The sequence below is a fragment of the Drosophila biarmipes genome, chromosome 2L, assembly GCF_025231255.1.
Source record: "Drosophila biarmipes strain raj3 chromosome 2L, RU_DBia_V1.1, whole genome shotgun sequence".
Taxonomy (NCBI): Eukaryota; Metazoa; Arthropoda; class Insecta; order Diptera; family Drosophilidae; genus Drosophila; species Drosophila biarmipes.
In genome coordinates, this window is record NC_066612.1 from 22,316,503 (window position 1) to 22,344,148 (window position 27,646).

The 27,646-nt window shown below is 44.0% G+C and overlaps 1 protein-coding gene across 1 annotated transcript; it reads left to right on the forward strand.

Moving 5' to 3' along the window:
• The first annotated feature begins 1,860 nt into the window (after positions 1 to 1,860).
• Positions 1,861 to 24,145, forward strand: LOC108036800 (tetratricopeptide repeat protein 30 homolog). The gene is made up of 7 exons (XM_017113148.3): positions 1,861 to 2,887; positions 3,043 to 3,165; positions 20,083 to 20,249; positions 20,307 to 20,485; positions 21,832 to 22,833; positions 23,002 to 23,212; positions 23,569 to 24,145. Exons 3-7 carry the CDS (start codon positions 20,190 to 20,192, stop codon positions 24,082 to 24,084), a joined length of 1,968 nt encoding a protein of 655 aa, XP_016968637.1. The 5' UTR covers positions 1,861 to 2,887; positions 3,043 to 3,165; positions 20,083 to 20,189; the 3' UTR covers positions 24,085 to 24,145.
• Positions 24,146 to 27,646: the final 3,501 nt, after the last annotated feature.

Sequence of the window (27,646 nt, forward strand, 5' to 3'; positions counted from 1 at the left end):
TGCCGCGCCCTTCCTTTAAGTATTATTTATTCTGCACATGCCACGCCCACAGCTGCATATGCCTGCAGCCAAAAAACTTGACAGGCCACGAAGTGGAGGATCAGGGACCTCAAGCCGGAGCCAGCTGGAAAGAGCAGTCGGGGCACAAAGTTGCCAGAGCTCGCAAAATGTATAAGAGCAGGTTAAGATGAATTAGGAAATAAGATGAAGAAATACCCTGCTGTAAAAGCATTTGCGGGTGTGATATGTAAGGAACGTGTTTAAAATTATATTATATTATATGTATAAAAAACCCTTTGTAAATTGACATTGAATTATGTTTAAAAAAAAAAAAATAACATAATTATTTAAAAAATATACAAAACAGAAAAAAACATTATAAATAATGTCCTTTTTAAAGATTCCTGTTTCCTTTATCAGTAGGATAAAGGATGTGCAATGACTCTTGAAAATTGGCTGCCCATGAAAGGGTATTTATCAGGGCTTTTGCAGCAGCCTTCGGGCCCCCAGCGATGACAGGAGATGAGGATGCCCTGGAGACAGCAGCTGGCAAAGACAGTGGTTGAGCGTTCTTTATGGTTGCCATGTGGGTGGTCTCCATGCTCTTGGTTCCCTTCCTACTCCTTCCTAGCTTCTGCAGCTGCATGCATTAGTTCTTGCGAAAATATTTCACGCTCGAGCGCAGCAATTAGCGTTGCTAGGGTAGTTGGTTGAGGGAAAAAGATCTGGGATTGGGTAGAAATATAGGAGAAAACCATACCAAGGCATTGGACATGGACTGTATGGCGTATTTTCAGTAACTTCGGCTGCTTACAAGCTAATTCGTTGAGTTAAAGTGAATAACTTGGGGGGAGCTGTGCTCAACTTTTGACGGCTTTTCATGGCATCATTGCGCAGAAAGCGCCGCACATAAATATTAACTCAGTATCAGATAAAGCTGCTGTGAGCGAAAAATGTCGATCGCTAGCTCGGCCATGCCTCATTGAAAATCATCGGCTTACAACCCCGATATTCCGCTGGAAGCCCCTGGAAATCCGCCATCTAGCCAAGACCAGTGTGCTTAAAATTCTATCTACGGCCGAACAAGTGTCCGTGTTTGCATTGCCGCGCTCGTTTGTCGTCTATTTGCTTAGACATCGCATCGCATCGCATGGCCGGCATACATGGCGTATGCGTAACCTTGAGCTTTGTATTCCGATGATATTGCACAGGCAAGTGGCGAGTCTACTCCGACAGACCGCCACCGATGATGATGATTCTGCTGCTGCTGCAGAGCCGCCGAGCTAGCGACACGCATATGACTGCAATGTGCTTGAAAAATATAACAATTATGGCTAGTTAAGACTTCCCTGCCTCCCTCTTCCCAGATCCAGCCATCTCGCTCTACGGCCATGCAGTGCAATTAGTTACTCGAGTGCTGGGTACATAGTGGACTCGTAATCGATCGGAACGATAGTGGATTGCCAGTTCTTCGAGGTCTCTGTGGTCGACTTGGAGGAACGATTGAGTGATAAGCTGGTTGGCTGTTTGCCTGAACGTTTTTCTTAAATTAACTTTTACCATAACTAAATCGTTACTAAATGGGCTTACTTAAAAATAAAATATTGAACCTATGTGTAAGCATAAAAAAACAAGAGGCATAAAAAACGTCTTTAAGTCAGAAAACACAAATAAATAAAGAATTAAATTAAATAAAAACCCTAAGAATTCCTTGTTCTGACATTTCCCTCACTAATCTTAATATTGCATACACCATGTGATTCTTGTTCTCCCTGTCATCTACACAGTTCATCCATGTACTTATAGCGGTTTCCCAAGCCAACCCTCCCGGTCGACTGTCCAGTGCCAGCGCTGCGTATGCGTAATCTAAGCTCCCATATTGCGCATACGCAGTGCAGGCCGCTAGCACCGCAACCTTGCTATTTAAGTCCTACGATCTTCCGGCTGGCATAAGTACAAAGGAAATTGGCGATAGCGAAAACAACTTCGGCAGCATCAATAACAGCAGCGACAAGTGCGACCGGTCAGCCGCATTAATGCCAAGAATTTCGAATAGGAAATGCCGAACAGAAAACTTAAATTGCTCCAGCAACTCGACAAAAGCAGCCAGCCATTAAAAGGCGCGACACTGCGGGGAGGGGTCTAAAAAGTTTTGCTTACGTGACCACAGCAGCAGCAGAAGATTTACACGCCTGACCTTGGGCGAAAATCTTGCTGCAATCTTCAATAATAAAATTAAGTATAATTGCCGGAGGGAGACGATAGAACAGGGCGCTGCCAGCGACTGCAACAACAACGGCAAATGCAAAAGCAACTGCCAATCAAATTGTCAGTCAAGTGGAAAAGAGCAAAAACTGCAACACGAGCGGGCCGGCGAAGAAATTTTCGCAGGGGAAAACTTCTCGCTCTTCCCCAGAACAGAATACGCCAGGGCAGAACTGAGCAGAGAGATCGGGCACAGCTAACACATTTTCCATATACCATATACTATATGGGATGTGTGCGAAACTTGCAAAAACAAACAGAGCAAAGACCTTGAAACGCTGCTGGGATTGGAGGCAGCCGAAACAACAACAAACTGCAAAATCACCCTGGAATAACCGGCACAACTAAGCTGAAAAAAATAAAAATGCAACACGCAAACTTAGAACCGAAACGGGCGAAACAAATCGACAAGCGGATGGAACGGCAACAATGGCAGCCGCCGCAGCGATGTTAAAAATAAAGAAATAAGCACACAGAACACTTGCAACTACATATTTCGCCAGAACTCACTGGGAATTGGGCCCCAGCATCGACGAATCGGGATGACCCTCTTCGAAGTAGTGACTGATTCGGAATGCCCCTCGGCAAAAGCTTCAAGATACGATACCTACTTGGAAAAAGTGTGTGTACTTAAACTAATCGAATCTTATTTCTTACACATTTTACTTTTTATATTAAAAAGAAATACAGTACCTAAAAAATTAATAAAATAGTATAGTAATTCTTCTGGTTAAAAATGTTAATATAATATTTATCATACTATTATTAAATTTATAGTGTGGCGTACATCTTGTTAAAGACACTTGAAACTGCTCAATCTGGTGCTGGCGTTTTAAATAAGACTACAAACTTCGAAGTACCTTTATAGCGCTGCATCCTTATTGGTGTCCCTTTTCAAATGTAAGTAAAATGTCAAACGTTTCTTATTTTTTTATTAACTCTCTATACTCCCGTTTATTAACACCCCAACCTTTGGCTAATCAACCACTAAAGCCAATTGAATCTGAATCCCACTACTTTAAGCCTGGGCAAATTACTTGATTCGTTAGGGTATTTCAATCCGACCTCAAATGCTTTCCCAAAGATGCATTCTGCAGCAGCGGCAACTAAGCAATTTGTAAAATGAGCGACTGCAGATTGCGAAATCGCAGGGTGGCAGCAAAGGGGATGCTGGTAAAGTAAAGGCTTGTGGTTATGGGTTTGTACTTGGCTCCAGCTCATTTCATTATCATCTTCATTAGGAGAGCGCGAGGGAACGAGGTGCAGCGCGGGCTGCGAGATAAGCTGAGGCGGATTCTCCATTGCATTTCAGAAGAGCGCCTCGGCGTCGTCATCGTCTTATGGCGCAGTAAAGATTTATTTTCCATAGTCGCCCGCCGCTGCCGTGCCGCCTGTAAGCTCTACAGGGACTATCCGAACAGTGGGCCCTCGGAGCGGGTCCTAAACAACAGTTCAGGAGGCAGAGTTGCCCTATTTATGTTCCAGGCTCAGACTGTACATGTGAAAATATTTTGCAAGCCCAACACGATAAGTCATAAGCTTAAGATTTAGAACACAAGAAAGAAAAATGACTTAGCTTACTTTAAGGTTGTAAAATTCCTGTTTCTAATTAAATAAAGTTATTTTTCCATCGTTTTTTGTGGAAAAAATGAGCTACAAAAATATAATAAGATATTGGGCTTTGATACCCCAATATCATTTTATTTAAAATCAAAAGTTCTATCTGCCTGTCGAGCAACGAGTCCAAGACAAAGTTAGCCCGCTTCAAAGGAAGATTCTCAGTCGAAAATTAAAAAGCCGGGCACGTAACGCAGCTTGTATAATGCTTATTAGCCATCACTGTATCTCTGTCTTAGTTTTGCAATAACTTTTCTTGCTGTTGTTGCGCGGAAATTTAGCAGTGCTTTTTGCTGCTCAGCGACGCCCATTTGACCGCAGCGCAGAGTGCGAACGAGATGGTCGTCGGGCGGGACGAAGGCAGACCTGGACGGCAACTAAGTCATGTGACTTTTTCCTCTGCTTTTTGTCGTCCCCTAAATGGACTTCTAAAGTGGATTTTTTATGCGAGAATTTTGGTTGTTAAGCAAAGTTCAGAACAATGCAGTTTCGCTGATTTGTTGCTGCCGCCGCGCCGAGTTAAGTCGCGTCGTATGGGAAAGGGGGATTTTCTGGCTGCCGCTCTCTGGGGTCAAGGTTGGTGGGGACAGGGGTTGCGTCTCGTTGATGGTGCGGTTCGACAAATGGAAATTGAGCTGGGAATTACCTCAGCGGAGAGCAACTGTTGTATTGGAAGATTCGACTTATCACCGATGAATTCTGGGAACCGCGCTAAATCGAGCTCTACTCCAAATGAGCTGATTATTCCGCGCCGTTATTAATAGACGGAATCTTTAAGTTTTTGCATTGTTACCGAAGGGCTTGATAATTTTTAGCCAGACTTCTCATTACCCAATTTTTTTTATGGTTTTTTATAAAAGAATATTATAGTAGTGCAGTTTAAGTGCGTTGTTTGCTTTTTTATTTACTTTAAGATAAAGCATTAAGCTACATAAAATCACCACAAAAGTTCACCAAAGCTTGCTATTAAAAGATTGGAACGGCACTTATACCTAATCACATAAATAGCATGGAAATCGATGATATTCATAGCTAATTGCTCACAGAATTTGCTGCTTCCGAATTCGGGCATGAAAATTGGTTTATTAACTCACAATTTCCAGCCAACACAGAGGTCATGGCATACCCATTGAAACTCAATTTGTGTACTAATGATGTCTAATTAATTGCAGAAATAGCTTCGATTCAGTAACGCTGCTCCTTGCAAACCACGTCCTCGCCAGCTTGCCAGCTTGCCCTCTTCCCAACTTTGGTTTATTGTTAGACAACTGATGGGGGACATCGTCTGGTTTCCATGGAGCAGGAAGACATTGCAGTCGATGACTGATGGAACCATAATCGTTGCCATTAGCTACCCCTCACTGGAGCTTACTAAATGAAACTCAAAACTATGAGAGTGCTCGACTGGCTGACTGGCTGACTGGCTGACTGACTGACTAACTGGCCTTGGGCACAAGATGGCCAAGTTTATGCTAAAAGCAGAAAAGCAGAATATGCAATAAGACCGAGGCAGAAATCAAGTTGACAAAAAGGTCGGACCCACCGTCTGTTTCTTTAGCTTATTATGAATGCATATTTCAGGCTTAATCCCAAAGTGGCAAAACGAGAATGTTGCAGGACCGAACGATGGAACGGCTTTTGGGCAGCCGGCATCATCCAATGTGGCAACATTCACATCAAGTATCTTGTATCTCGGATCGCTCTGGTTTCATTTCGCTTCTTGTTCCCTGGTTTTTGGCCCGGTCAACTGGTTTGAGGTAGCCTCTTCTTTTAATCGAGTTCATCATTGTTCATTATTGTCGCCACGGCTCTTGCAAGTGTTTAATTTTATGCCGCCTGCTCCTGCTGCTGTTGCTGTTGCTGTTCCTACCTCGAAGGTCAACAAGTGCCAAGGAGGAATTGGCCTGGCCAAAAACTGGAACTTTTCGATTTCATATGCCTACGCCTTCGATGGAAATTTTAATAAGCAGCCGAAGGTCAGCAACAGGAGGTTTTTAGCCCAGACCAAGCTAAACCAGCGCCTGCGGTTTGGTCAGCAAGTTTGCCTTTCATTTTCTGGCTGCTTCTAGAGCCCCGGTGCCACATCAAAAGCCCCAGAAACTTCGCCAAGGAATTCTAATCGGAAAAGTTTCCTCAGTCCAACTCGGTGCAGCTGGGCCTGGGAAAATCGTTTGGTTGAGAGCCAGCAATTTCCACAAGGTCGCCGTCGAAAGCTTCAATTTGTTACAGCCGCACACGATGACAATTGCATGTCACATTGAGTTTCAATTTTTCCCTCCCCTAGTGCACGCGAAACGCGCCTGAGAGAGCCACCTGAGCAACCGATCAACATTCGGGGGTGGACAGGTGGGCGTGGCACGCCCGAAGTTGACACACAAATTAGTGGCTTCCCAGCGGTCTGGCACTCCAAGTTCAAGACAGAGAAAAAATGGGTAATTTGCATCTGTTAGCCATAGGAGGAGGAACGCAAAAAGTGAGAAGAGGCACGAAGAAATGGTGGACCCAGAGGTCGAAGTTAAAACACTCTTTCACTTTTTAACGTCGCTTTTTCATGATTAAAGATACAACTTGAGATTATTATTAAATTATGGATTAAAAGAGGGCAACTGGCCAAAGATAATTTAATAAAACCAATAATTTACAGTGCTTTTTTGAAAAAAATAAATGTGTTTTTGAATAGTAAATAGATCATAATACTTGAAATGTATTTTTTGTGATACTTTCCTTTTAATTGATTAGCTAAAAACATTTCTGCATTTCCACCATATTCTCTACTCGAAACTTATTTTATCAATATGCTAATCGCTCTCTGAGCCTCACGCATTATCATAAATTGCCTCTTATCGAAAAGAGGGTATTGAAAGATGCCCCAGTCCGAATGCAGTTGCAAATTCAAGTGCATACACAAATTACCAATGCAAACATACAACAGCTAACAGCAAACAGCACTGGAGGCTCTCGACTAGGCATATTGAGTCACCAAGCATGGCCATCATGGCCAGCGGATACATTTGTATCTGGAGTGTGTGCGGCTACAGATAAACCAGATACAGATACAAATGCCCGAACACATGCAGATACGTATCTCGTTGCTGGCCGCGCTCGAATTACACAAAAAATCGTGCAAATTGTATTTGCTCTTTTGGGCACAAATACTCAATCATTCGGGCCCGGCCTAGTATAGTATGTCATTTTCCAGATACATATACTTACACTCACAGAACGTGTTTAACCATGATGGACAAGGGCAAGGGATTTTTCACACTCTGCCGTTTGCATAATTGATTCGAACAGACTCGACTGGAGGTTGGTACGAGTGCTGGGGTCGCCGTTTTTGCTACGGGTGGAGGTACCTCTCAGGAACTTTAATGAGATGTCAGGTGGATCGATTGAGTTAATTCTGGGGTAAACAAAATAGTCGTGGAATTGGTCTAATTAGCTGAAATCGAACTCTGAATTTAGTCGCCTTGTAGACTGCCATTTTGTTGGATACTTAAAGTATGGTAGTTATTTGAATGGAATTTTCATTTTAACCAGCCTTAGAAATCCGTAAAATAATGTAGGATTAACAATGTTTAGTAAATATGTAATATTTACTAATTTTGGTTTATCCATTTTCATTTTTATTGACTTAAAAAAGAATCCCTCAATAGACAAACGAATGGCCAACAAAAGCGCATTAAATGAATTGATGCAAATGCAAATGGAAATACACAAATGACTGACATAAATTACAGAAAATGGCCGCCACTGCCAACCATGAAGATCATTCGACGTTGGCTTCTGCAAAATCTTTTCTGCGTCTTTTTGTAGCTGCTGCAATTGAAATCATAAATTCTAGCAGCTTAATGACCAGAGTCAAAGTGGAGTCAAGCCAAGTGGAAAATTGACTAAGAGGGGTACGAGTCGAGGCTTTGTTTGCTTTGTTCGGTTTGGTTTTGTAATTATATTTTGAACTTTGCCGCCAAGCTGCAAAACGTGCCTAATTGATATTCTTAATGGCCATACAGAAAGATAGACGGAGACTCGCGACGGCGACTGAGCAATTCACACTTCGTTTGAAAATTTGCATACATAAATGCCAATACAGATTGCATGTGATGGCAGAGCCAGCCAAAGTTTCAAGACCAGCCAACTTCTAATCGATGGCAGCTAGCTAAGCCTTAAATTGCAGCTTACACTCGGAGATGGCTAGAGAGGAGGCAGTATTCTTAAAGGAACAATCACTAATTGTTTCCAAATGATATTTTATTTTGTGGCTTCAATTTTGGTAGATTAGAGGAATATATAAGTAATTTTTAAAGAAAAAATGGCTTAGTTAGGTAAATTACAGATTGCACGAAATATGAACTACATGGCAAAGAAAACATGTTTAAGGTTTTTCATTTTCATTTCATTCAACAAGGAGCACTCAATAACTAGTTCTTTTTTTCTATTAACTGCTTCAGCAGCTGATTTTTTGGAGTGCACCTGGGCCAACTTGGACAACTCTCACGTTCCCAATATCGTGTCCAATGTTAGGGCTTCGCCGGTGCACTGGCCCGTTAAATGGGTCGAAGACAAAGCTGCGGTTGTTGTGCTGGTGGTGGTGGTGGTGGTGAACGCCCCGCAGAAGAAGACCAAACAAGCCCAAGAGCAGAAGCTGGCCAACACGTTGACAATGACAACAATTGTAAGCGACAGAGCAAACAGCCATTCAAGCAGCCCGACCAGCAGCCATCCATCTGGCCATCAGACATTGCCGCAATTTTAAATGACCAAATTCGTCTTGTGGTTTGTACTTGGGAGCCCCAAAACTGGTAAACGAAATGCTACATCAAATCGGCCACGAAAAAATCAGCAGCACAGAGAACAGCTCGGACCAGCTGTCAAACCGAGCCAACTGAAATCGAAAACGAAACCGAGCCGAACTTCTCTTCTTTTGTGCGTTTTGGATTCTGCTTTGCAGCCGTAAAATGCTAAGATATGTAGCCATAAAATTGGCTGCCCCAGCTCAAACTGAATGCAATAAATGGAACGTACAAATGAATTAAATGATTGGTTGATGGTCGGAGGGAGGTGCCAAAGGAGATTAAGTAAGGGATGGGGAGAAATTTTCAGATGAACTGCGTTTACTTTTGATGTGGCTGCCTAAATGATAATTTAAACATTTATTCGTCCGACTTCGATGAGGTTGTGCTGTGTACGAATGTATAATCAGCTGTCAAATGGGAAAAAGTGAAACCATAATGAAATTATGGAAAATATAAATCCTAAGGGGAGTGTTTCAAGGAGGTTCTGAGAAAGTGCAGGGAAAACAACAAAACGATTCAGTCGTTTTCCCGTCTAAAATGTCAAGGATTGATCAGTACAGTGTACATATGCAGGTCGACACTAAAATACAGGGATAATTATATAAAAAAGGATCCTCAACTTATAAATTACCTTTTCTTTCGCAACATATTTACTTTACTTTACTCTTTAAGTTACGAACCATTTATACACTCCGACATATGTGTTATTTTCCTGTAGAATTCAATGGACGCTTTGATCATGCGATAATTTCCTGAACTATCTCAGTAACAAGCAAAATAATCATCTTGGAAATTTGTCTCGGTGTGTTTGTTTTGAAAAACTGAGATGATTAGAAAGACCTTAAAAGTTGGCGGGGTCAATTTCAAGATAAGGTGACTGCCCGGTACACTGAAGCTCTTTAACTCATCGAAAGTGCGTCCTCAAGCCAAAGAAAAAGTCCTCCGTATCAAAAGCAAGTGTTTTTTGCTTTCAACAGACTTTAAAACGTTAATATTTGTTTACAACTCAACCAAAAGTTTCCACGCAAGTTTTGATTTACCACCTCAATTACTCCGCCACCTTTTTGGGCAGCCCCGAGAGAACTGAACCGACACCCGACCACGCCATAAGGCATTTACCACATAGCAGATCGCAGAGCAGACCGGAGTAAGCTGAGCACACCATCGCCATCCTCAACTGGTGGGCCATTTATGGCTGCGGCAAGCCAGCGAGCGACAAAACACGAGAAGAATTCTTGGGCTCGTATTATTTATTTATTTCGTGTATCGCCTAACTGCCGAAATAAACACGATCAAGGCCAACTGCGACATCGGCGACGACAACACGGGCTGGAAAACACATTCTGGCACCAGCGATTTCAGCTTCTTCGGGCCGAAGCCGCCAGAACAAGTGCAGATTCGTCGGTTCTGCCAGCGAGGTAAGCACAGGTATTTGTTTATGCAAATTTCCCGCTCGGCTGCCGATGGAAGAACATGTGGCAATGGCGCCGCTCCGATGTTAATGATGTTGGCAAACGTTAAGTGGCAATGCAAATTCTGGTTTTCTCGCTTTCGTCAAGTCTTGCGAAGTCTTTTGGCCAAGCAATGTTGTCCACCCGTTTTACGGGTGACTTAATAATTGATGGTCATTTGTGGCGCCATCTTCAAGGTTTGACCTAGGTGCAGATAAATCGGGTTTCAGTTAAAGTAGATCGAAAACCGACCCTATAAAGTCTGTTCTTCCCATTTAAGTATCCCATGACTCTCATGGAAACGATCATGTGTAACATGAATATCATCACAGTTTTTAAAGAATTGTTGAGCATTTCAATGCCAGTGATTCTATACAAATTGGATGTCATATTGCACTTCGATTCCGGCTAGAATGCTGGCCCAGCGGAAGGGTTCACCCCACACATAAGCTATCTGTAGTAACATTACATGGCGCTCTTCAAGAATTTGTTCATTGATTCGCTGTTTGTTATTCATATCCTTGGCTACCATTTTGCAGTAAACAATCTAATATTCGGTTTCTTGATCTAGAGATAGATAACATTCTCTGCCTTAAGTACATTGAAGCAATGCAGCCTCAGTCCGCCGGCTGCCAGTCACGTCATGGGAAACGATTGCAGCCTGCGCTCGGGCTCATCTCGGGGTGATGGGGCTTGGCCGACGAGCCGCTGGCCCACGGGGCGCATACGGAACGTAGAACGTTCTGCTCTGCGTGATGATCTCACTGCAGTCGCCGCACGAAGAGACCACGCGAGCGAGGGCCTCTCCCGCAGCACACACACTCGCACGCCGGAGAGCGGGAGAAGTGGCCTTTGTCACTTGCAGCCTTACAGGCCGTTACATAACGCAGTAATGAAGCGTCAATCTGCGTCGTAGGTCCAGCAGTAGAAAACGAAAAGCGGAGAGCAGAGACGGAGACAGAGGCAGAGACAGAGAGAACCCTCAACACAGCTGGGCAGCGCTGTGCGAGAATTTCATGGTCACCCACACCGACGAGAGCCCGTCCGCGCAGGAGTGTGTGTGGAGTAGGCACTCGCACTGCAGAGAGCAGAACAACAAAACGAGGCGGAGAGCTCGAAGCCAGTCAAACATTTTTCCAGTGCACCGCGGGCAGCTCTCGCGTGGTGCACACTGTCCGTCGCCTTGAATGCGTCCCAAACAGCAGGGACGGTTCTCTGAAAGGCGGATGGAAATCGCTGTGCAATAATGCCCCTTTCTCCCCCCACATTTCACCCTGTCTCTGGGCTCGTTGAGTTTCCGTTTCGAAACTCACAGTTCTGCTTCAGATACATTTTATTTGAGCCAGCTCTAGCTCGGTCTATTAGCAGCTGTTGCCATTGACAGAGTATTTTCAGGGAAAAACTACCATTTACCAATGAGATTTAATAAAGTAAAAGTACTTGCAATCAAACTAAAACAAAAAAAGTTACAAATGAAAACGTATTTTACCCAAGAAACACTCCGCTCGGGGAATGGAAAGCCACAGATTTAAAAGCAAGCCAAGAAAACCGTCAGAAGTGTCTCCCACTTCTGGCTAACACAAAATTGAGCAGAATCATAAATGACTTGCATCCTCAACCCTAAGAAGTCGGTGGTGCATTTTGTGAATTTAATATCGATTCCCCTAGACCACGCTTCCATGGAACTGCTTTGCAGCGACAAATGCATTTAGCTGGAACCCAAGCAGTCGCAGTGCCACGGTGCGTATGAGTAATGTGAGACCTATGCTGGTATACATTTCTTTGAAACACTTAGCTGGAACTCCAGCACGAGCTGACTCATCCGCCGGGTGGGCTTAGAATCTGCGCAGCATCCAATTACCAGCTGAAACCGAAACACTCTTGGATTAGTCACTGTGATTTCGTTCTAGGGCTGGGCCTGGCAGCGTATACGTAATGTGCAGTGCAGTGCAGTTCGTGGGAAGCGTTTGGTTTGAAATGCAACCGCTGCCGCATTTTATAATTTATAATTACAGATGTTCGGCCCTCGCCTGCCCCCTGATGGCTTGATTTATTCAGCTATTTTATTAGTGCATCGGCGGGTTAGACCCGTTTCTGGTCGCTGGCAGTTGCAACCTTGAACTTGATATTAGATACGGGACGCGCGTGAGGGAGATTGTGAGAGCAGTATTTGTCGACTTCCCACAACCGGTTTTTGCACCGCTTCGACGGCCAAGGGCAATGGAATCTCTGGCACATCATTTCCCTCCCGCCCAGTCATCAAAATTTAATTTAAAGATACTTTGCCAGTCTATATGGCCCCAGTTATATTTTCGGGCTTGCCACTTTCCACCTTTTTTCGGGTTGACTCATATCAGCAAGGAAGGGCAAATATTTGCTAGTTATGTGCGTTTAGCCAAGGCAAACAATCCACCACCTAGTCCCCACCCACTCGTCCTGTTTGTGTGCAAATATGTAAATCAATGTGGGTCGCCTAAGGCAAGGGCCCAAGAAGGGCGAAAGGCAGTTCCTGTCAAGTGGTTGGCAGGCTACATAAATTGTGTGACAACTAAGGCGGGGGCCACCTAGCCACTGACCCACCACCCTCCGCCCCTTGGGATGGCCTCTGGGGAGCGTCGTCATATGGAAAATATTTTACGGCCACGCATAGCCATGTCAACGTGAAGCTTAAGTGAAATAATTGCACATTAAAATGCATTAAGCAGGCAGATGCAGCCAAGTATATGCGAAAACATGGAGTACATTCTCCGACCTTTTTCTCCCACGGGTGGATACTCTGCACCTTCAACAGGGACAATTTTATAAATTGATTCTTAGGCTACCCCTAACCTGGACATACTGATTTATACAATGTGCGTCTAAAATAAAAACGTATCAAATAAGACATCCTAAACAGCCTCAGTTCCACTACTAGCGACTTTCTTAGAGCTATCTCACAGGTAGACGTAACAATATCTAACTATGTACATCAAGGTACGATTGTTAAACTAAAATAAACCCTACATAAATCAAAGAAAAGGCAAAAGTTGTTGCCAGCTTATATAGCAATGTTAGTTAAACGTTTTCACTTTTAATCGTCTTAACATTTTCAAAGCCGTAGGCCGTTTATATTCGAATGCCGTTTCGGGAAAATACCTTGTAATATGCGAACAAAGGTACACCAGTCACAAGATTTTTATAAATGGTTTAATTGATAATTGTGGAACTACGATGCCCTTTTCTGTAAATAGGGTACACACTCTTCAGAAGGAAATATTATGAAAAATGGCCCTCGCAAAAATTCGAACATATATGGATGATCCATATGTGCAATGCACACTGTGCATATGGTCCCCGAGACGGCCTACAATAAATTTCACCCAAATTACGTTTTCATGCCGTTGGCGTGCAATTTTCATTTAATTGCGGCTTATTGCGGTCTCTCGGGTGGGTGGTTTCGCCAGCCTGTTGGCTTGGCCCGATCTCCAGCTGGTCAACGAGACTGGGTGTCCATCTGTCAGTCCGGCGGACCGGACCGGGAACTTGCCTTGTGCGGTCGTTGGCGCAACAGATGCGCCGCGTTTCAAAGAACAATACAAAAATTAATCATTAAAGACTTTGACGATGAGTATGATGACGACTACGGCGACGTTGACATCCAGATCTAGCATAAAGAAGACTCTCTATACGTACGGCTTGTACCTGACAGATACGCTTTTTTGTGGAAGTGGAAGCATTGTTTATTAACTTGAACGCTACTTTGCTGTTTGATATATAGCATTGAACGTGCTATAATTAAGCAAAAATCACTCACAATGCAACAGGTTGAGGGATGCTGACGGTAAGGTGGGGGGAGGGTTGCCTCCGCGCATTGCCACCGTAAAGCTCATTCAATGTCACATTTGATGGAAAATGCTGCCCACAGCGCTTTTCCAGATGTATTTTCCTCTTAGAAAGTATTTTACACTTGCCCACGTACATTTTCCGCTGTTTTTCTCCGATTTCCGCCTTTTTCCTTCTTTGTGATATCTTGTGAACAGGTTGAGTGAACCTGAGAGGCTACATTCGGTGTTTTTTGTATTCCACACTACTAAGCTGATTCATTTAATTCAAACAAAAATGTTCGAAAATAATTCGGCGATTGTGACACACATTTGAAATGTTCTATACGTATTCTAAGTATTATAAGTAGCAGCGCGCAGCACACGGCGAGAGCAAAAATAAACAAATTCCATGACAATGACCTTCTATCCCGAGCAGATAAATAGAGCTCCAAGTAAGTGAGCAAACATTTTGGGCAAACCCGCGAAGCGTTCGAAAATCCACATAAACAGAGAGAAATGGGAAGAGAGTGGCAGAAAGTGTAGCGAATCTAGAACAAATAAGTGTATACGTTCATGAGTGTAAACAAATATAAGCCTAGAACATTTCGCCCCGACGATAATGAAATAAAAACAAGTTCACTGCACGGAAGTAGCAGAGCAGGCGGGTTTGGGGGGACGCGCCCGGAGACAACGTCACAAGTCGAAATAGAAACAGCAAACGAAATTAAAACAAAACAACAATAATTAAATACTACGGCGGGCATGACAACAATTTCCATACGTCATCGTTGGGCAGGCACAAACGATTGATTAAGCATTTCGTGGGCAGTTGGGAGGTGTCTGCATGGGCACAAAAAGTCGGGAAAGTCTAATGATATCAACCAAAGATAGAAATACACCATCATTATATTTATAATAATACAATTGACAATTGATATGTCATATGAGAATATTTAAATGATGAATGAAACTGTTAGGCCTAAAAGGTTGCATTTTTAAATTAAATATTTTATAGCTAAAACATTGTGGGCCATGCACTTAAGTTGCTTTAAGTTTATGAACTTTACTGTTTTGAATAAGTATAGTATTATAATATTTTATACCATTCTTTGCTTTATTTCAATCTAGTTTGCTAAAATGTGCATTTGCAAAAGTAAAGTGAAAAGAGTCAACCAATGTTTAAGCTGGAATTCCAAGCAATCAATCTGATAGATAGTGTGCTATCTCCGGACCATTCGCATGGTCCGTTCGCGCATCCCTTACTGCGCTTACAGGCCTTAAATTAATTTGATTCACTTAGGTTTCGTTTCGGCTTTTTATTTTGGCCATTTCGGAAACCTGCTGCCCCCACGAGCAGAGTGGCCGAAAAGTATGAGTTACCCGCGCTTCGGGGCTTGAGATACATTTTATGGACATCGTCGTTAAAGTAATCAGCAGTAACAACAAGAATCATCAGCCGACGGCAGTGCAGGCAAACCGAAAACACATATACGCCTATATAAAAGGCCCGCGCAGCGAGCGAAATAAAGTTAAAAGACTTTTAACCAAATTCAAGGTCAACTTCGTTTCAATAAATTGCAAACGGAATGGTAAAGGCAGAGCTGTGGGCAGATCGGAGTCGAGCAGATGACGGGGTCTGGGCCGAGGAGATCTGCGACTCTTGACTGCATGACGCAAATGAGGCAAAACGAAAGCCGTCAGGGGCTTACCTGTAACTGAAACGCTACCCAGCTCCCTAAAACATCCCCCACCCCGGTTCCCGGCAACGATTTTTCAAGCGAATTTTTAGCGTGTTAATAAAGACTGTCGAAAATTTAAAGAATGGCTTTGATAAAGCACAACAGCAACAACGTTAATGAAGCAAAGAAGAACAACTGGTATAATAAATGCCCCGACCCGACGATATAATGTAAATAAAAAGTGCAGTTTTATTTACCCGCAGCGCAAAAGGTTACTTAAGTCCCTCTTAATTCCCTCATAATTAAATATATTTGCATTACAGTTTTTAGTTCTTAGCTGCAAAAAGCTCTTCAACCTATCTTAACTGCTTGTGGCGTTATGCAACTTCTTGATAAATTATATTTTCGATCCTGAGTGCCCTTGAGCCGTTGCAACCACATCCGAACCGAAGACATTTGGGCGCCCAATTCCCCCTTTCAAAAGAAACCGCAAATGAGTACAAATATTTTGAGCATTTATTTAGCTCTGCGCTTAATTTGTTTATTTTACCTGTTAACCAATTTATTTCTGATAAATTGTTTATATGTCGTCGGCACACCAGTCTGGGTCTGGTGTCCGTTTCTGCTGTGGCTTTGTTTACGCGTTTTAAATGAGCTTCATGTATTTTAAGTTCAATCAACTTTGCACCGCAGCCAAAAAAGCCAAAAGCAGCAGCCTCAACGATTGATTAATTAATGAATTATTTATTGAACATGCAGCAATCAAAGATGTGTTTCTCACATTCAACATCAATGCCTTGGTCGAAATATCATATCAACACTTTTGAGGTGGAGCAAAGAAGTTAAACGTCGTGTACTCATAAACTTTTGTATCTAAATTTTAGTTTCTTAAATACTGCAGTCTTCACCCGAAAGTTCCCAGGACCTTTTGATGTGAATGTACCCGAAACCGATTTCTTCGAGCTCTCAGATCTTACATGATGGCATACATAGGTCTAATTTGACTAAAAGTGCGATTCAATATATTGTATAGGCAGTAGCCTCAGCTGGCAGATCTCAGGGGAACCATTAAGGTATATAAAAGCTATGTCTACTCCTATTGAGATATTTATATTTCATATTTGCTTTTCTGTAGCAAATTCAAACATTTGCACTTCGCACACTTGTCAGAATCCAAACAAGATGTAGCCGGCGAGCAGAGATAGAACCAGAAGAGAGACTGGCTAGACAAGCCGTATGGTTTATCGGTGCAGCTCGGCCAGCTCGAGCAGCTCCTCCGCAGTGCACTCGAGTGCCCTTCTAGCATCCACCCCTGCCAGCCGCCCTAACCGCCCCAGCCGACACCATCCCCACCCCAGGCCCTTTGTATCGCTTTTCGCTTCAAATGTGTCAATGGCCTTGAAATTGTTTTGCGCCTCAGCTGCTGCAGCTTTGAGATTAGTGAAATTATTCCACTCGCTTGGGGCTTAGGGAGCCCTAGGGAAATTTCTTACTACAGTTCACATGTTTCTTGATATGATTTTTAAGCTCGGCTATTGTGCTAAATGGACTTAGTAAATGAATGGCTTTTAGAACGATATTCTTCTTACTCTGATGCAAAGCAAATTACTCAACATTTAAGAGAGACTGCCGCAGCTAACCAACTTTGACTACCCACTCTACCGTAATACAGATAGGTCTTGGTCAATACAATCAATTTCAATTTGACCTGAATTAAAATCTTCGGAACTGTGGAGCCACACAGTTTTTGGCGTTATGGGTATCTGCTGAAACTAATTTGCACTTCTTAAGACACCCTGGAGTCTGCATGCTTAGTCCCAATTGCCTAGCTTTTACACTCGTAGTTTCCGAGATCTTAGGGTTAATACTACGGTTCATTTCACGTAAAAATGATACATTTTGAAATCTTAAAAGGCTGCTACCCAGAGTAGCAGGTCAGTGTGGGGAGAGAAACTGCAATGGCCGAAAAATAAATAAAATAAATGAGCATTAATTGGAATGGTAGTCCACAAGTGTCAGATTTATTAAATATCAAAACGTATGTTCCAGATTTTTCTCCAGAGCAGGAAATGCGCGCGATTCGATTCTTCTCACTATTTCCTTTGTAGCTTCTCTGTGTGGTTTCTCGTTGTCAGTTCTCTGGGGCCAAGTGAACTTTTTTATGGTTGCGAGGCAGGAAAAGATTGTGCCGCAAGGTCAGCTAAATTAAACCGCATTATTTTTTCTTTCCACTAATTTACAAGTAAGATGATGCGCAAAGACGCCAGCTAACGATTATTTTTCTAGGTTTCTTACACCTTATTATGCAAATGCCTAGAACATCGCACAGGAAAATATTGAGTGGGTAGTAAAGAAGATCAGCAAAGAAATACAAATATAGACACATATACGTATGTAATAAGAAGTATCCGTACTTAGTTTGCTCTAAACCATTTTCTGATACTTAATGATCTTTCTGGGTCTTGGAACCTGTCCATTAACAGCACCCTTGGCTAGATGACTTAACTGAACTCTTGACTCCACCGCCTGGCCATAAAAACAACTCTTCCAAAGTGCAGCAGCCGAGCAGTTGAAACAAGACTTTAGAGCCGGGCAAGTGTTAATTTGTGGCCACATCAACCGGAGCTCTTCTTGAACCCCACAACCCTGAAAACAGCCCTCCAGCAAGTGCATCGCGAAAATAAAACAGCGAAAAATTAAGAGATTAATGCGAGACAGGCAAATGCGAAATTTAAACCATAAACAAGTCGGGAGAGCTCGGCGCAAGACAGGGAACGCGATAAAACCGTCAAAAGAAATTCGGAAGTCGAGGCAGGAAATACACTCAAAAAACCAACCACTGAAAGATACGAAATTGGATTTTCTGTTTCTTGGGATGGGAAAGGATGCCTAAGATGATAATACTTTTTCTGCGTAAACCAATAAATTAATAGTCGCTCCAGACACGTTACAATGTTAAATGAAATCAATGGTTACATTCGAAAATGTTCGAAAACTAGAGACACTGACACTAACTCGGCGCAATTGCTAACACAGAAGCAAATTAATTTTATTATTCTCGAAATTCTTTTTGTTCGTTGAGCGAAGATCGTGGAATCGAATATTAAGGGGGTTCAGGAGGAAACGATACTCAAATGTTATTTTACCCGACATTCTTGGCGGAGTCTTGGGGCAATTAGGCCTGCCATAACTCACCAAAACAAAACTTGAACTTCAGCCCGCTGGCCGGCACCTTGGGCCTGGGTGCTTGAGTGATATCTGGTAATTGCCAGCATCAATGCATTACTCATGCGCCGCGTTGTCGCTGCGGCTGTGGCTATCTGAGTGCCGCGTGCGGTTAGCCTTAGGCCTCGGATCGAGAAAAACGAATGCTCGACGGATGACATTGTAGGAAAATGCAGTTGCACTTGATGCTGCCAACTAAAGATGCGAGTCGCGATGAGACGGCATGAGAGGAAAACGCTTAGCTGGCATCAAATGCCTTTTTATTTCGCAGCTAAGATTTCCAGTTCACCGTGAATCGGGAGGCAGCTGGCACAGAGTTTCACGGTCGCGTTTTGAACCATTTTTGCCAAGAGCTGGAGCGACGGAGAGAGCGGGCTAAAACCCGTTGTGCAACATTTGGTGGCCGCCGCTTTTGGCCAGACGGATGACGACTGCAGGCAACCTTGACCCGGTTCTACTTCTAGCTCGGAGCCTGGCTTGAGCCAGTCGCCCCTAACCTCCATGCGAGCTTGACTACTGGCCTTTCGGATACTCCCAGCTGGCTCGGCTTTCAGGCAGACACAGAACCTAATTAGCATTTCCGCACGTTCGCTTTAGTTACGCCAGTGTGGGGTTCCCACAAGGAGACTGTTGCTCCTTGGGAAACCTAATTAAAAGTGCTCCTTGAACTCGCCGCCCGAAAGGCTTCAGCACGGATTAATGCCTCCGGCTGCCAGCTCCCAGTTAACACTTTAAGTCTTCCCCCAGCAAGTCAGGGAGATGCCGAGGGCAGCCGGAGCTTGCCATCAAGACGCTAAAGTTTTCAATTAGACCATTTCCTCATTTGCATTTCAAATGGATTTGCGGCGCCACTGGCGCCCGTTTGGCTCTATATTAATTGGTTTTTATGGCACAGTTTTGGGCAGGAAGATACTAGTGTTTGTGCATTTAGGCATTATATCATTTGTTTGATAACGTTTCTGTAAAACTCTGTAAAATGTAATATTTCTCAGATAAACGAAGGGCTAGGAATCATTATTAATTTATCCGCTTACTTAACACAGTAACTATGTAGCCAGAGGAAATATGAAGTAGATAAATAGTTACAAAAATAACAAATTGTCCGTCTTATAACAGTTAAAATGTTGAAGTATTATCCATTCCGAACCCTTGGCATCCAAACCCTTGCCTAACTGTGAGCCCAAATTTCCAACCCCTGTTTCAATGTTGCGCGACCAACTGTTGCCTGCTTACCTGCCAACGTTGCCAGATACCGGACGGAAAACAAATAAAAGTCTCCATGGAAACTCCGGCAGGCGACCATAACAAAGGGCTGTCAAGAGAATTTTTCATTTACCAACGAACCGCACTGTGAAAATGTTGCACCAGGGAATTATCCTGCGTGAGGGGCATGTAACCAGGACAATATACAATCTGGTAAGCCGTAACGCAATTATAAGTGAAACAAACGCACTGAGGGCAGAATTCCCACAGATCAAAGACAAGCGCTACGAGGATGTGATCGAGTGCGTAACCAATTTCGGTGAGGCGGCCAACACAAGGGCGGGGCTATCCACCCTGGGACACTGCTACTACCACGCCCAGAAGTACGAGGAGGCGGCCACCTGCTACGAGCAGCTCTGCCAGCTGGCTCCCAAGGAAGCCAAGTACAGGTGCGTTGAAAATGAAAACAGGTACATTGTAAGTTAAATGAAATCTGCTTGTAATGAGCGTTCTGCTCCCTCTGGCATGCCGGTCATGGCCAGAATATATTGACTGGGTTGGGTCGCAAAGAGGGAAGTAACAACAGTATCAGGAGTGCCAAAGAAATCGCCAAGCTCTAAACTGTGGAGGGTTTCCTCTGGGCATCGACATAACTCTAAGCGATTACTGGGGCACCTCTTTAATATTGTATTGTTGTGGTGCCCAATCCCTATTTACTACACTCCAGCTTCACAATTCATTATGATATATTTGATTAATTTGTATACCCTTGCAATGGGTTGATGATTTCAAAAGGACACGTTTCCAACCCCATAAAGTCTTGAAAAAAAATATGGTTGATGATGAATCGATTTAATATAGATACACTTCTTCCATTAGGTCTTGAAAATAATTTGTCACTAATGAGAGCCTGGGATATGCTCAGTGCGCAGTGCCCATATTACACTTTTCAGTGTTATGATAGAAAACTAACGCATGAGAAATGCTGAATTGTTGATGATTGAAACTGCTGTGTATAATTTAAGTCTCAATACATCATATAGCGAAACTCACTCACCTTTCGGTGCTATTTTCAGTTTTTCGATAAACAGACGGATAGATAGATACGTAACGTGAAAACGTCTTTATCGATAAACTTGCACAGCAAACAGCGCACACAAAAGACTTTATCATTTTGGGCGCTTTGTACGTCAGTTTCGACGTTGCACACGGCTGAAACAACCAAGGTTGCCTTTGAAGCAACACTAAGATTTTAGAAGGTTATAATGTAAAAAACTCCGAAGATATAATTTTTTTCCCGATAGTTCCTATGGGAGCTACCGACTTATATACTACCTGCAATAGAAAGAAAACTTTTGGAAAAGTTTCAGCTCGATAGCTTTCAAACTGAGAGACTAGTTTGCGTAGAAAAGGACGGACAGAGGGACGGACAGACGGACATGGCTAGATCGACTCGTCTTGTGACGCTGATCGAGAATATATGATTATGATATGATATATGATTATGGGGTCGGAAATGTCTCCTTAACTACGTTGCAAACTTCTGACTGCAATCATTATACCCTCTGCAAGGGTATAAAAATACATTTGAAAAGTTCATGTCAACAGCTTTTACTCACTGCGAAATACCTTTAATATTTGAAAGTTATTTCCGATCGTTACTATGGGGGCTGTTTGAAAGTTTCATATTACTAGCCTTTTGGCCAGAGCAATAGTTTTCATTTCGCAGAGGACTTAACCAGCACCGAATTCATTGTACAGCTTTATCATTTTCTAATTCGGGAATTCCTTATAGATTCTACTACGCCCAGTCGCTGTACCAAGCTGGCATCTTCGCTGAGGCTCTGCGGGTGCTCAAGCAAATCGGAGACCAGGAAGATGAGCTCCGGGAGCACTGTCTCCAGTTGCAGAGTGCGATCCTCTATTCCAGTGAGGACTTTGCCGGGGCCCAGAGCTTACTGAATCAGCGGGCAGGGGGCACTGCGGATACTCTCAACGATGAAGGGTGTCTCCTGTTCCAGGCAGACCAGCATGAGGCGGCGGTCCAGCGATTCCAAGCTGCCCTCCAAGTGGGCGGCTTCAACCCACTAGTGGCCTACAATGTGGCTCTGGCTCATTTTCAAAGGAAACAGCGAGCTCAAGCTCTGGATTATACCTCCGAGATTGTGGAGAGAGGGATGCGAAATCATCCTGAGCTGGGAATCGGTGCCCAGGTGGACATTCCCGATGGCGGTGCCAGGAGCGTTGGCAATCCCATCACAATGGCCGTATCGGGAATCACCCAAGCACTTAATTTAAAGGCAGCCCTGGAGTTTCAAGACGGCAATGAGGAGGCGGCCAGAGACGCCCTCCTGGACCTTCCCCCTCGAGCTGAAAGCGAACTAGATCCGGTCACGTTGCACAACATGGCCTTAACCGATGTCCAGGGTCCCGTTGCGGGCCTGAGGAAGCTGGCGTTCCTTCTGGAGCTGGGCGCTCCCTCCTGCCCCAAGGAGACCTTCGCCAATATCCTGCTGATCTGCTGCAAGCACGAACTGTACGAAACTGCTGCGGATATCCTGGCGGAGCACACTGACCTCACCTACAAGTATCTGTCGCAGTACCTTTATGAACTTCTGGATGCCCTAATAACCGCACAAACTAGTGCAGAGCTGGCCGAAAAGAAGCTTGGCACGCTGGCCTCCAGTCTGGCCGGTAAGTTGCGCAGCCTGGCAGCAAAAGTTCAGGAGGTTAGGGCCACCAACGAGCAGCAGGCCCTAAGAGATGCCCTTAAGGACTACGAGCAGGCGCTGGAACTGTGAGTTGACTTCGAATTAAGAACGCTTTTGTAATATGTTTATACATTTCCTGGAGTTGTCTTTATATGAGTTTATAGTATTTATTAGCACCATTCATTTGCTGAGTTAGGGAGCTCCGTAAGCTACTCTTGCAAAACCTTAACAATATACTCACCTCGCCTCCATAGTTATCTGCCGGTGGTGATGGCTCGAGCCTGGATTTCATGGCGCGATGACGACTTCGTGGGAGCTGAAAGGGAATTCCATTCGAGTGCAGAGTTCTGTTCAGAGAACTCCATTTGGCGACTGAACGCAGGACATGTGCTCTTCATGCAGGGCGATAAGTACAACGAGGCCGCTGCCTTTTATGAACCCATCGTGCGGCAGCACTCAGATGATGTGAGATTAAGCCTTCCAAGCCGTCCCGTCAGATATTTCCAATTTGAATGCCCGGTATTTGCATTGAACAAGGGATTTTCGCAGGACACCACAGCAGTGCATGGTCCTTATTACATGAACGAATTCTTCGATTTTGCGAGTATTTCATAGATTTGTTGTTGTCCGCTGAGTTGCAAGTGCAGTCAATATTAGTGACAAGTACTTAAAGCACAACATTCTAAAATAAAATCACTATCTATTTGAATGCCTTTAGTGGAAAGCCCTGTTGAGAAAAGTGCCGGGTGGCTGAAAGTCGGTACGCTCGACTTTTCCGTTTCTGGCTCCAATGTTAATCTGCAATCCCCCATGTCAACCAGATCATGTCCGTTTCGGCAGCAGTGCTGGCCAACTTGTGCGTTTCCTACATCATGACATTCCAGAACGAGGAGGCCGAGGAGCTGATGCGCAAGGTGGAGAAGGCCGAGGAGCTGAAGGGCAATCTGGGCAAGCAGTACCACCACCTGTGCATTGTAAACCTGGTGGTGGGCACGCTGTACTGCGCCAAGTCCAACTACGAGTTCGGTCTCTCCCGCATCGCCCATGCCCTGGAGGGTGGGTCTGGGAATCGCCTGTACGCCGACACCTGGATGCACGTGAAGCGGTGTGTCCTGGGGCTGCTCACCGGCATGGCCAAGCAGAACATCATCCTGCCCTATGCCACCGTGCAGGAGGTCCTCAACTTCCTGCGCTTTTGCGAGGCCTACGGGCTCTTTACGCCGGCCAACATTTTCTCGGCCACCGAACAGGTGCCGGAGGAACCTCTGACCATTGGACTGGAGGCCCGGAAGCTGCGGCTTCTGATGATTAGGCTGAGCGAATATGACAATTTTTAACTCCTGCGTTGAGCTGTATCGGGATTTAAGTTATATAATAAATCAGAAATGTAAAGATTGATACAGCAATGGATACAACACACGGTTTTAGGGATTTACTTCTTTTCAAGATGTGATGCGGCAAAAAATACATTTCGGGAAAATAGATACCAGTCAAAAATAATAAAGTCCCAAGGGATCAACTCGTCTTGGCCCTGTGACTGCTGAAATTCCACCAAGGACTTCTAGGCAATGTGAATAGGCAAAATAAGGTGGGTAATAAATATAAATCACAAGGGAAAGATCAGAAATCTGTCATAAATCACACTAATGGCAGATTTTCATCAGGCAGGTTGGCGCAACCGGGAAGTGGATTGTATGCCAATCTATTGACAAAGAAGCCGAACAGCACGTGCTAACAGGGGTGAACTGCCCCCCCATTCATCCGCTTTTTCCCATTCCCATCCCCGTTCTGCTCGGCGAGCACGTGAGCACTCACGCGTTCGATTTGACAACGTGTTTATGTCGCAGCTCAATTCCGCATTGACAGCCTCATCGACATCATCATCGTCGACATCAATGGGACAACCAAACAGAAAAACAGAAAAAGACGCCCAGACTACGGCATACCTTGGTAAAAGTCTTGTAGAAAACTGGTGGCGGTTTCCAAGCAGGACGCCGGTCTTAAGCTCGGTTGGAACCATGTAATCCTGTTTCCTCCTGTTTCCTAGGCCCAGTTTAATTTAAAGATTTTTCCAGGCTTCCGAACCTATTTTTCAAGTTTTAATCGGCTGCGGGTCTGCTTTGTTACTGACATTTTTCGAAGCAGACCGGCAGCACTTTGCGCCGCTAGTGGCTCCTGTGGCACGCCAGTCCGCATCCCCCTTCGGTCATCATCCCCTCCCCACCCACATCCCCATTCCCACCGCCATCACCATCAGCATTGATGTTGTCATTATGCTCATCGACATCCTCCTTGTCATTACGCGACGCCTGCGAAAAAAGAGGAGGAACCTCTACAGCATGGAACACTTGTCATTAACGCAAACAGACAGAAGCACTCGCCCTCACTCTTCCATAAACTTACACCCAGACTGGGGGCTGCGGAATGGCGCCTGCTCCGAAGTCTCCCAAGGAGGTTGGTAGCACCTCTTTGCGATGGAATTTGGTTTACCCTGGCGGAAAAGGGAACTTTAGATGCCTACGAAAGGTGCAATGCCTTGGAATACAAGTGAAAAACGATTAGATAACATGAAATGAACTAATAATTTGTGCATCTTTTACGGTACGACTCTGTCTTTATATTATGATCATCATGGGTTACAAATGTGTTCGATGAAAACAATTGGAGGAAAAGCTATATTTGTTATTAGACCATAATTATAAGTGCCCATTAAAACTGCCATAATTGTCAGTAGAATTTTAATATTTATATGGCTGGTTCGTCCTTGCAAATCTTTGAATCTCCTTCTCGATTAAATTATACATACATAACATACAGTTATGAATACTTGCATTGACAACCCATCAGTGCCCATTAATATGATTTATTCCCCAAAGGGTATTTCGCTGTCGCCAAACTAACGAAACGTAGGATAACTTTTTTAACTCCCACACTTTTTTCGACGCCGTCAAGTGTTGCTCATTTTGTTTTACTTTGTCGTGTTTGTTGCCCGATGCTTGTTAGCCGTCTTTGGTGGTGCCTCCGCCAGCTCTCGTTCGTCCGTAATCCTGCTCCTGTTCCTGCCCGATTCCGCTTCAGGCTCCCTCCAGTAAATTGCTCATTTCACCCTAGCCTCAGCACTCCCCCTCCCAAGGCTTGCCCTTACCCATCAGGCGACGTGTCGATTGTTAATATGAATGCCCTTTGAGCAGTTTGCATCTCGAGTGGCGTGCCAGGTTAAGTCATATTTTTGGTTGGCGCTCGCAACTCCAACTGAATTGTGCCTGCCACTCGAACAGATTTTCCAGGCCATTTAAAGCAGCATAACGGAGACCCGCAACCACATAAACATGTATTTTTCTAGATGTCCTGGCAACGGCTTCAATGCAGTCTCCAGCTCTGCTGTCTGATCCTGTCACTGCCATTGTGTTGGGCAAAACAGTTGGGTTAAAGGCATAAGGCCGTGGCACAGCTAAATTTTGAATACCCTCCCATCGGGAGCTTCAGTATGCTCAGGCTTAAGCAGGGGTACACTTTGCAGAATAGCTTAAATATATTAAATGATTAGGTTTTGTAAGGATATGCGTATTTCAACAAAAGTTTGTTCTCTATCAGCGACGATCAAGAGTGGGTAATAAGTAGGTAGGAACCCTGAGAAAAGCAAAGTAGCCCCCGAAAGGGTATAGTTCCATTTTGTAAGCCGCATTCAAGTCAAAAATCAATAGGGCTTTATGGGTGCTGCTGTTGTGGGTGTTCTTGTTGTTTTTGTTGACCGTCGGCATTTGGCGGGGCAATTGTTGCACGTCAATGCAAGTGTGTGCGCTCGTGACCGGTTAACTGCGAACGAGAAATAACTCGGGCGGCGGCTGCAAGCCCCAACAATGTAACAGAGCAAAAAACGGAACCGCTGGTATTTTAAGAGGAAATCAAATATTTTGCTTTTCCGGCTGCCAAGCGATAGGGGAAAATGTAAGACCAGAACATGAAAGAGAGCTTTAATTCGTATTAAATATAGAGGGCAAAGAAATTAAACTGCAAAAGCACACGCAATGCAATTTTTAGTGAGTCATCACAAGGTAATGCGCGCCTCTTCCATTAGAGAAACAAAATGGTAGTCAGTTAGGCGTTTTTTTTAAGTTCATTCGATTCAGTTTAAAAGACGTATTTATGCATCTTTTCCCTTCGCAGAATTCGTTTAAATCACACATGTGCCATGTTAGACCCACTAAGAACCAGGATTCTTGTTTAAATGCATTCTTTCCTTTCTTAATGGATTCACCCAAAAATGTTCCCCGGGGCTGTCGAGAACTCGGTGAGGACAATAAATCAGGATTTGATTGCTTTTATCGGCAGAATAGCAACACAAACTCAGCACAGGCGAATAGAAATAGTAAATCACTTTCCGCTATGGTCAGAGCAGCAAATAATACTTTTGACCGGCACGAGTACTCTCCACACATAGATACATACATATATGAAGCAGGGGCATTGAAATATTGTTGAAAATTCGGTTGAATTGAGAAAGGAAATTGTCAAGGCGTGTTTGGGGATTCGACTAAAACGTTGTTACATCCATTTCGTATACGCAGCGTAGACACGGAAGGACGAAATCAAATTTCAAGTAATTGCTGGCCATTTTGAATGGCTGCCAAAGAAGCTACGTTGGCCATTTGTTTCAGCATGGACAAAGGCAGTGGGAAAATGTCTCTGAGGAATTAAACTGCAAACGCCATTAATGATTTCAACGGTCTGTTCCTGGTCCCATGAAATGCAGTCTGTGAACCATTTCTTCTAGTTAATTTCTCAACGATTCAACCCACCCCTTGTCACTTGTCTTCCCATTAATCAAAAGCTAATTTCGAGGTCAGACCCAAGGAAGGGTCGAAATTGGCATGTATTTCCCAGCCATGATTGATGCAA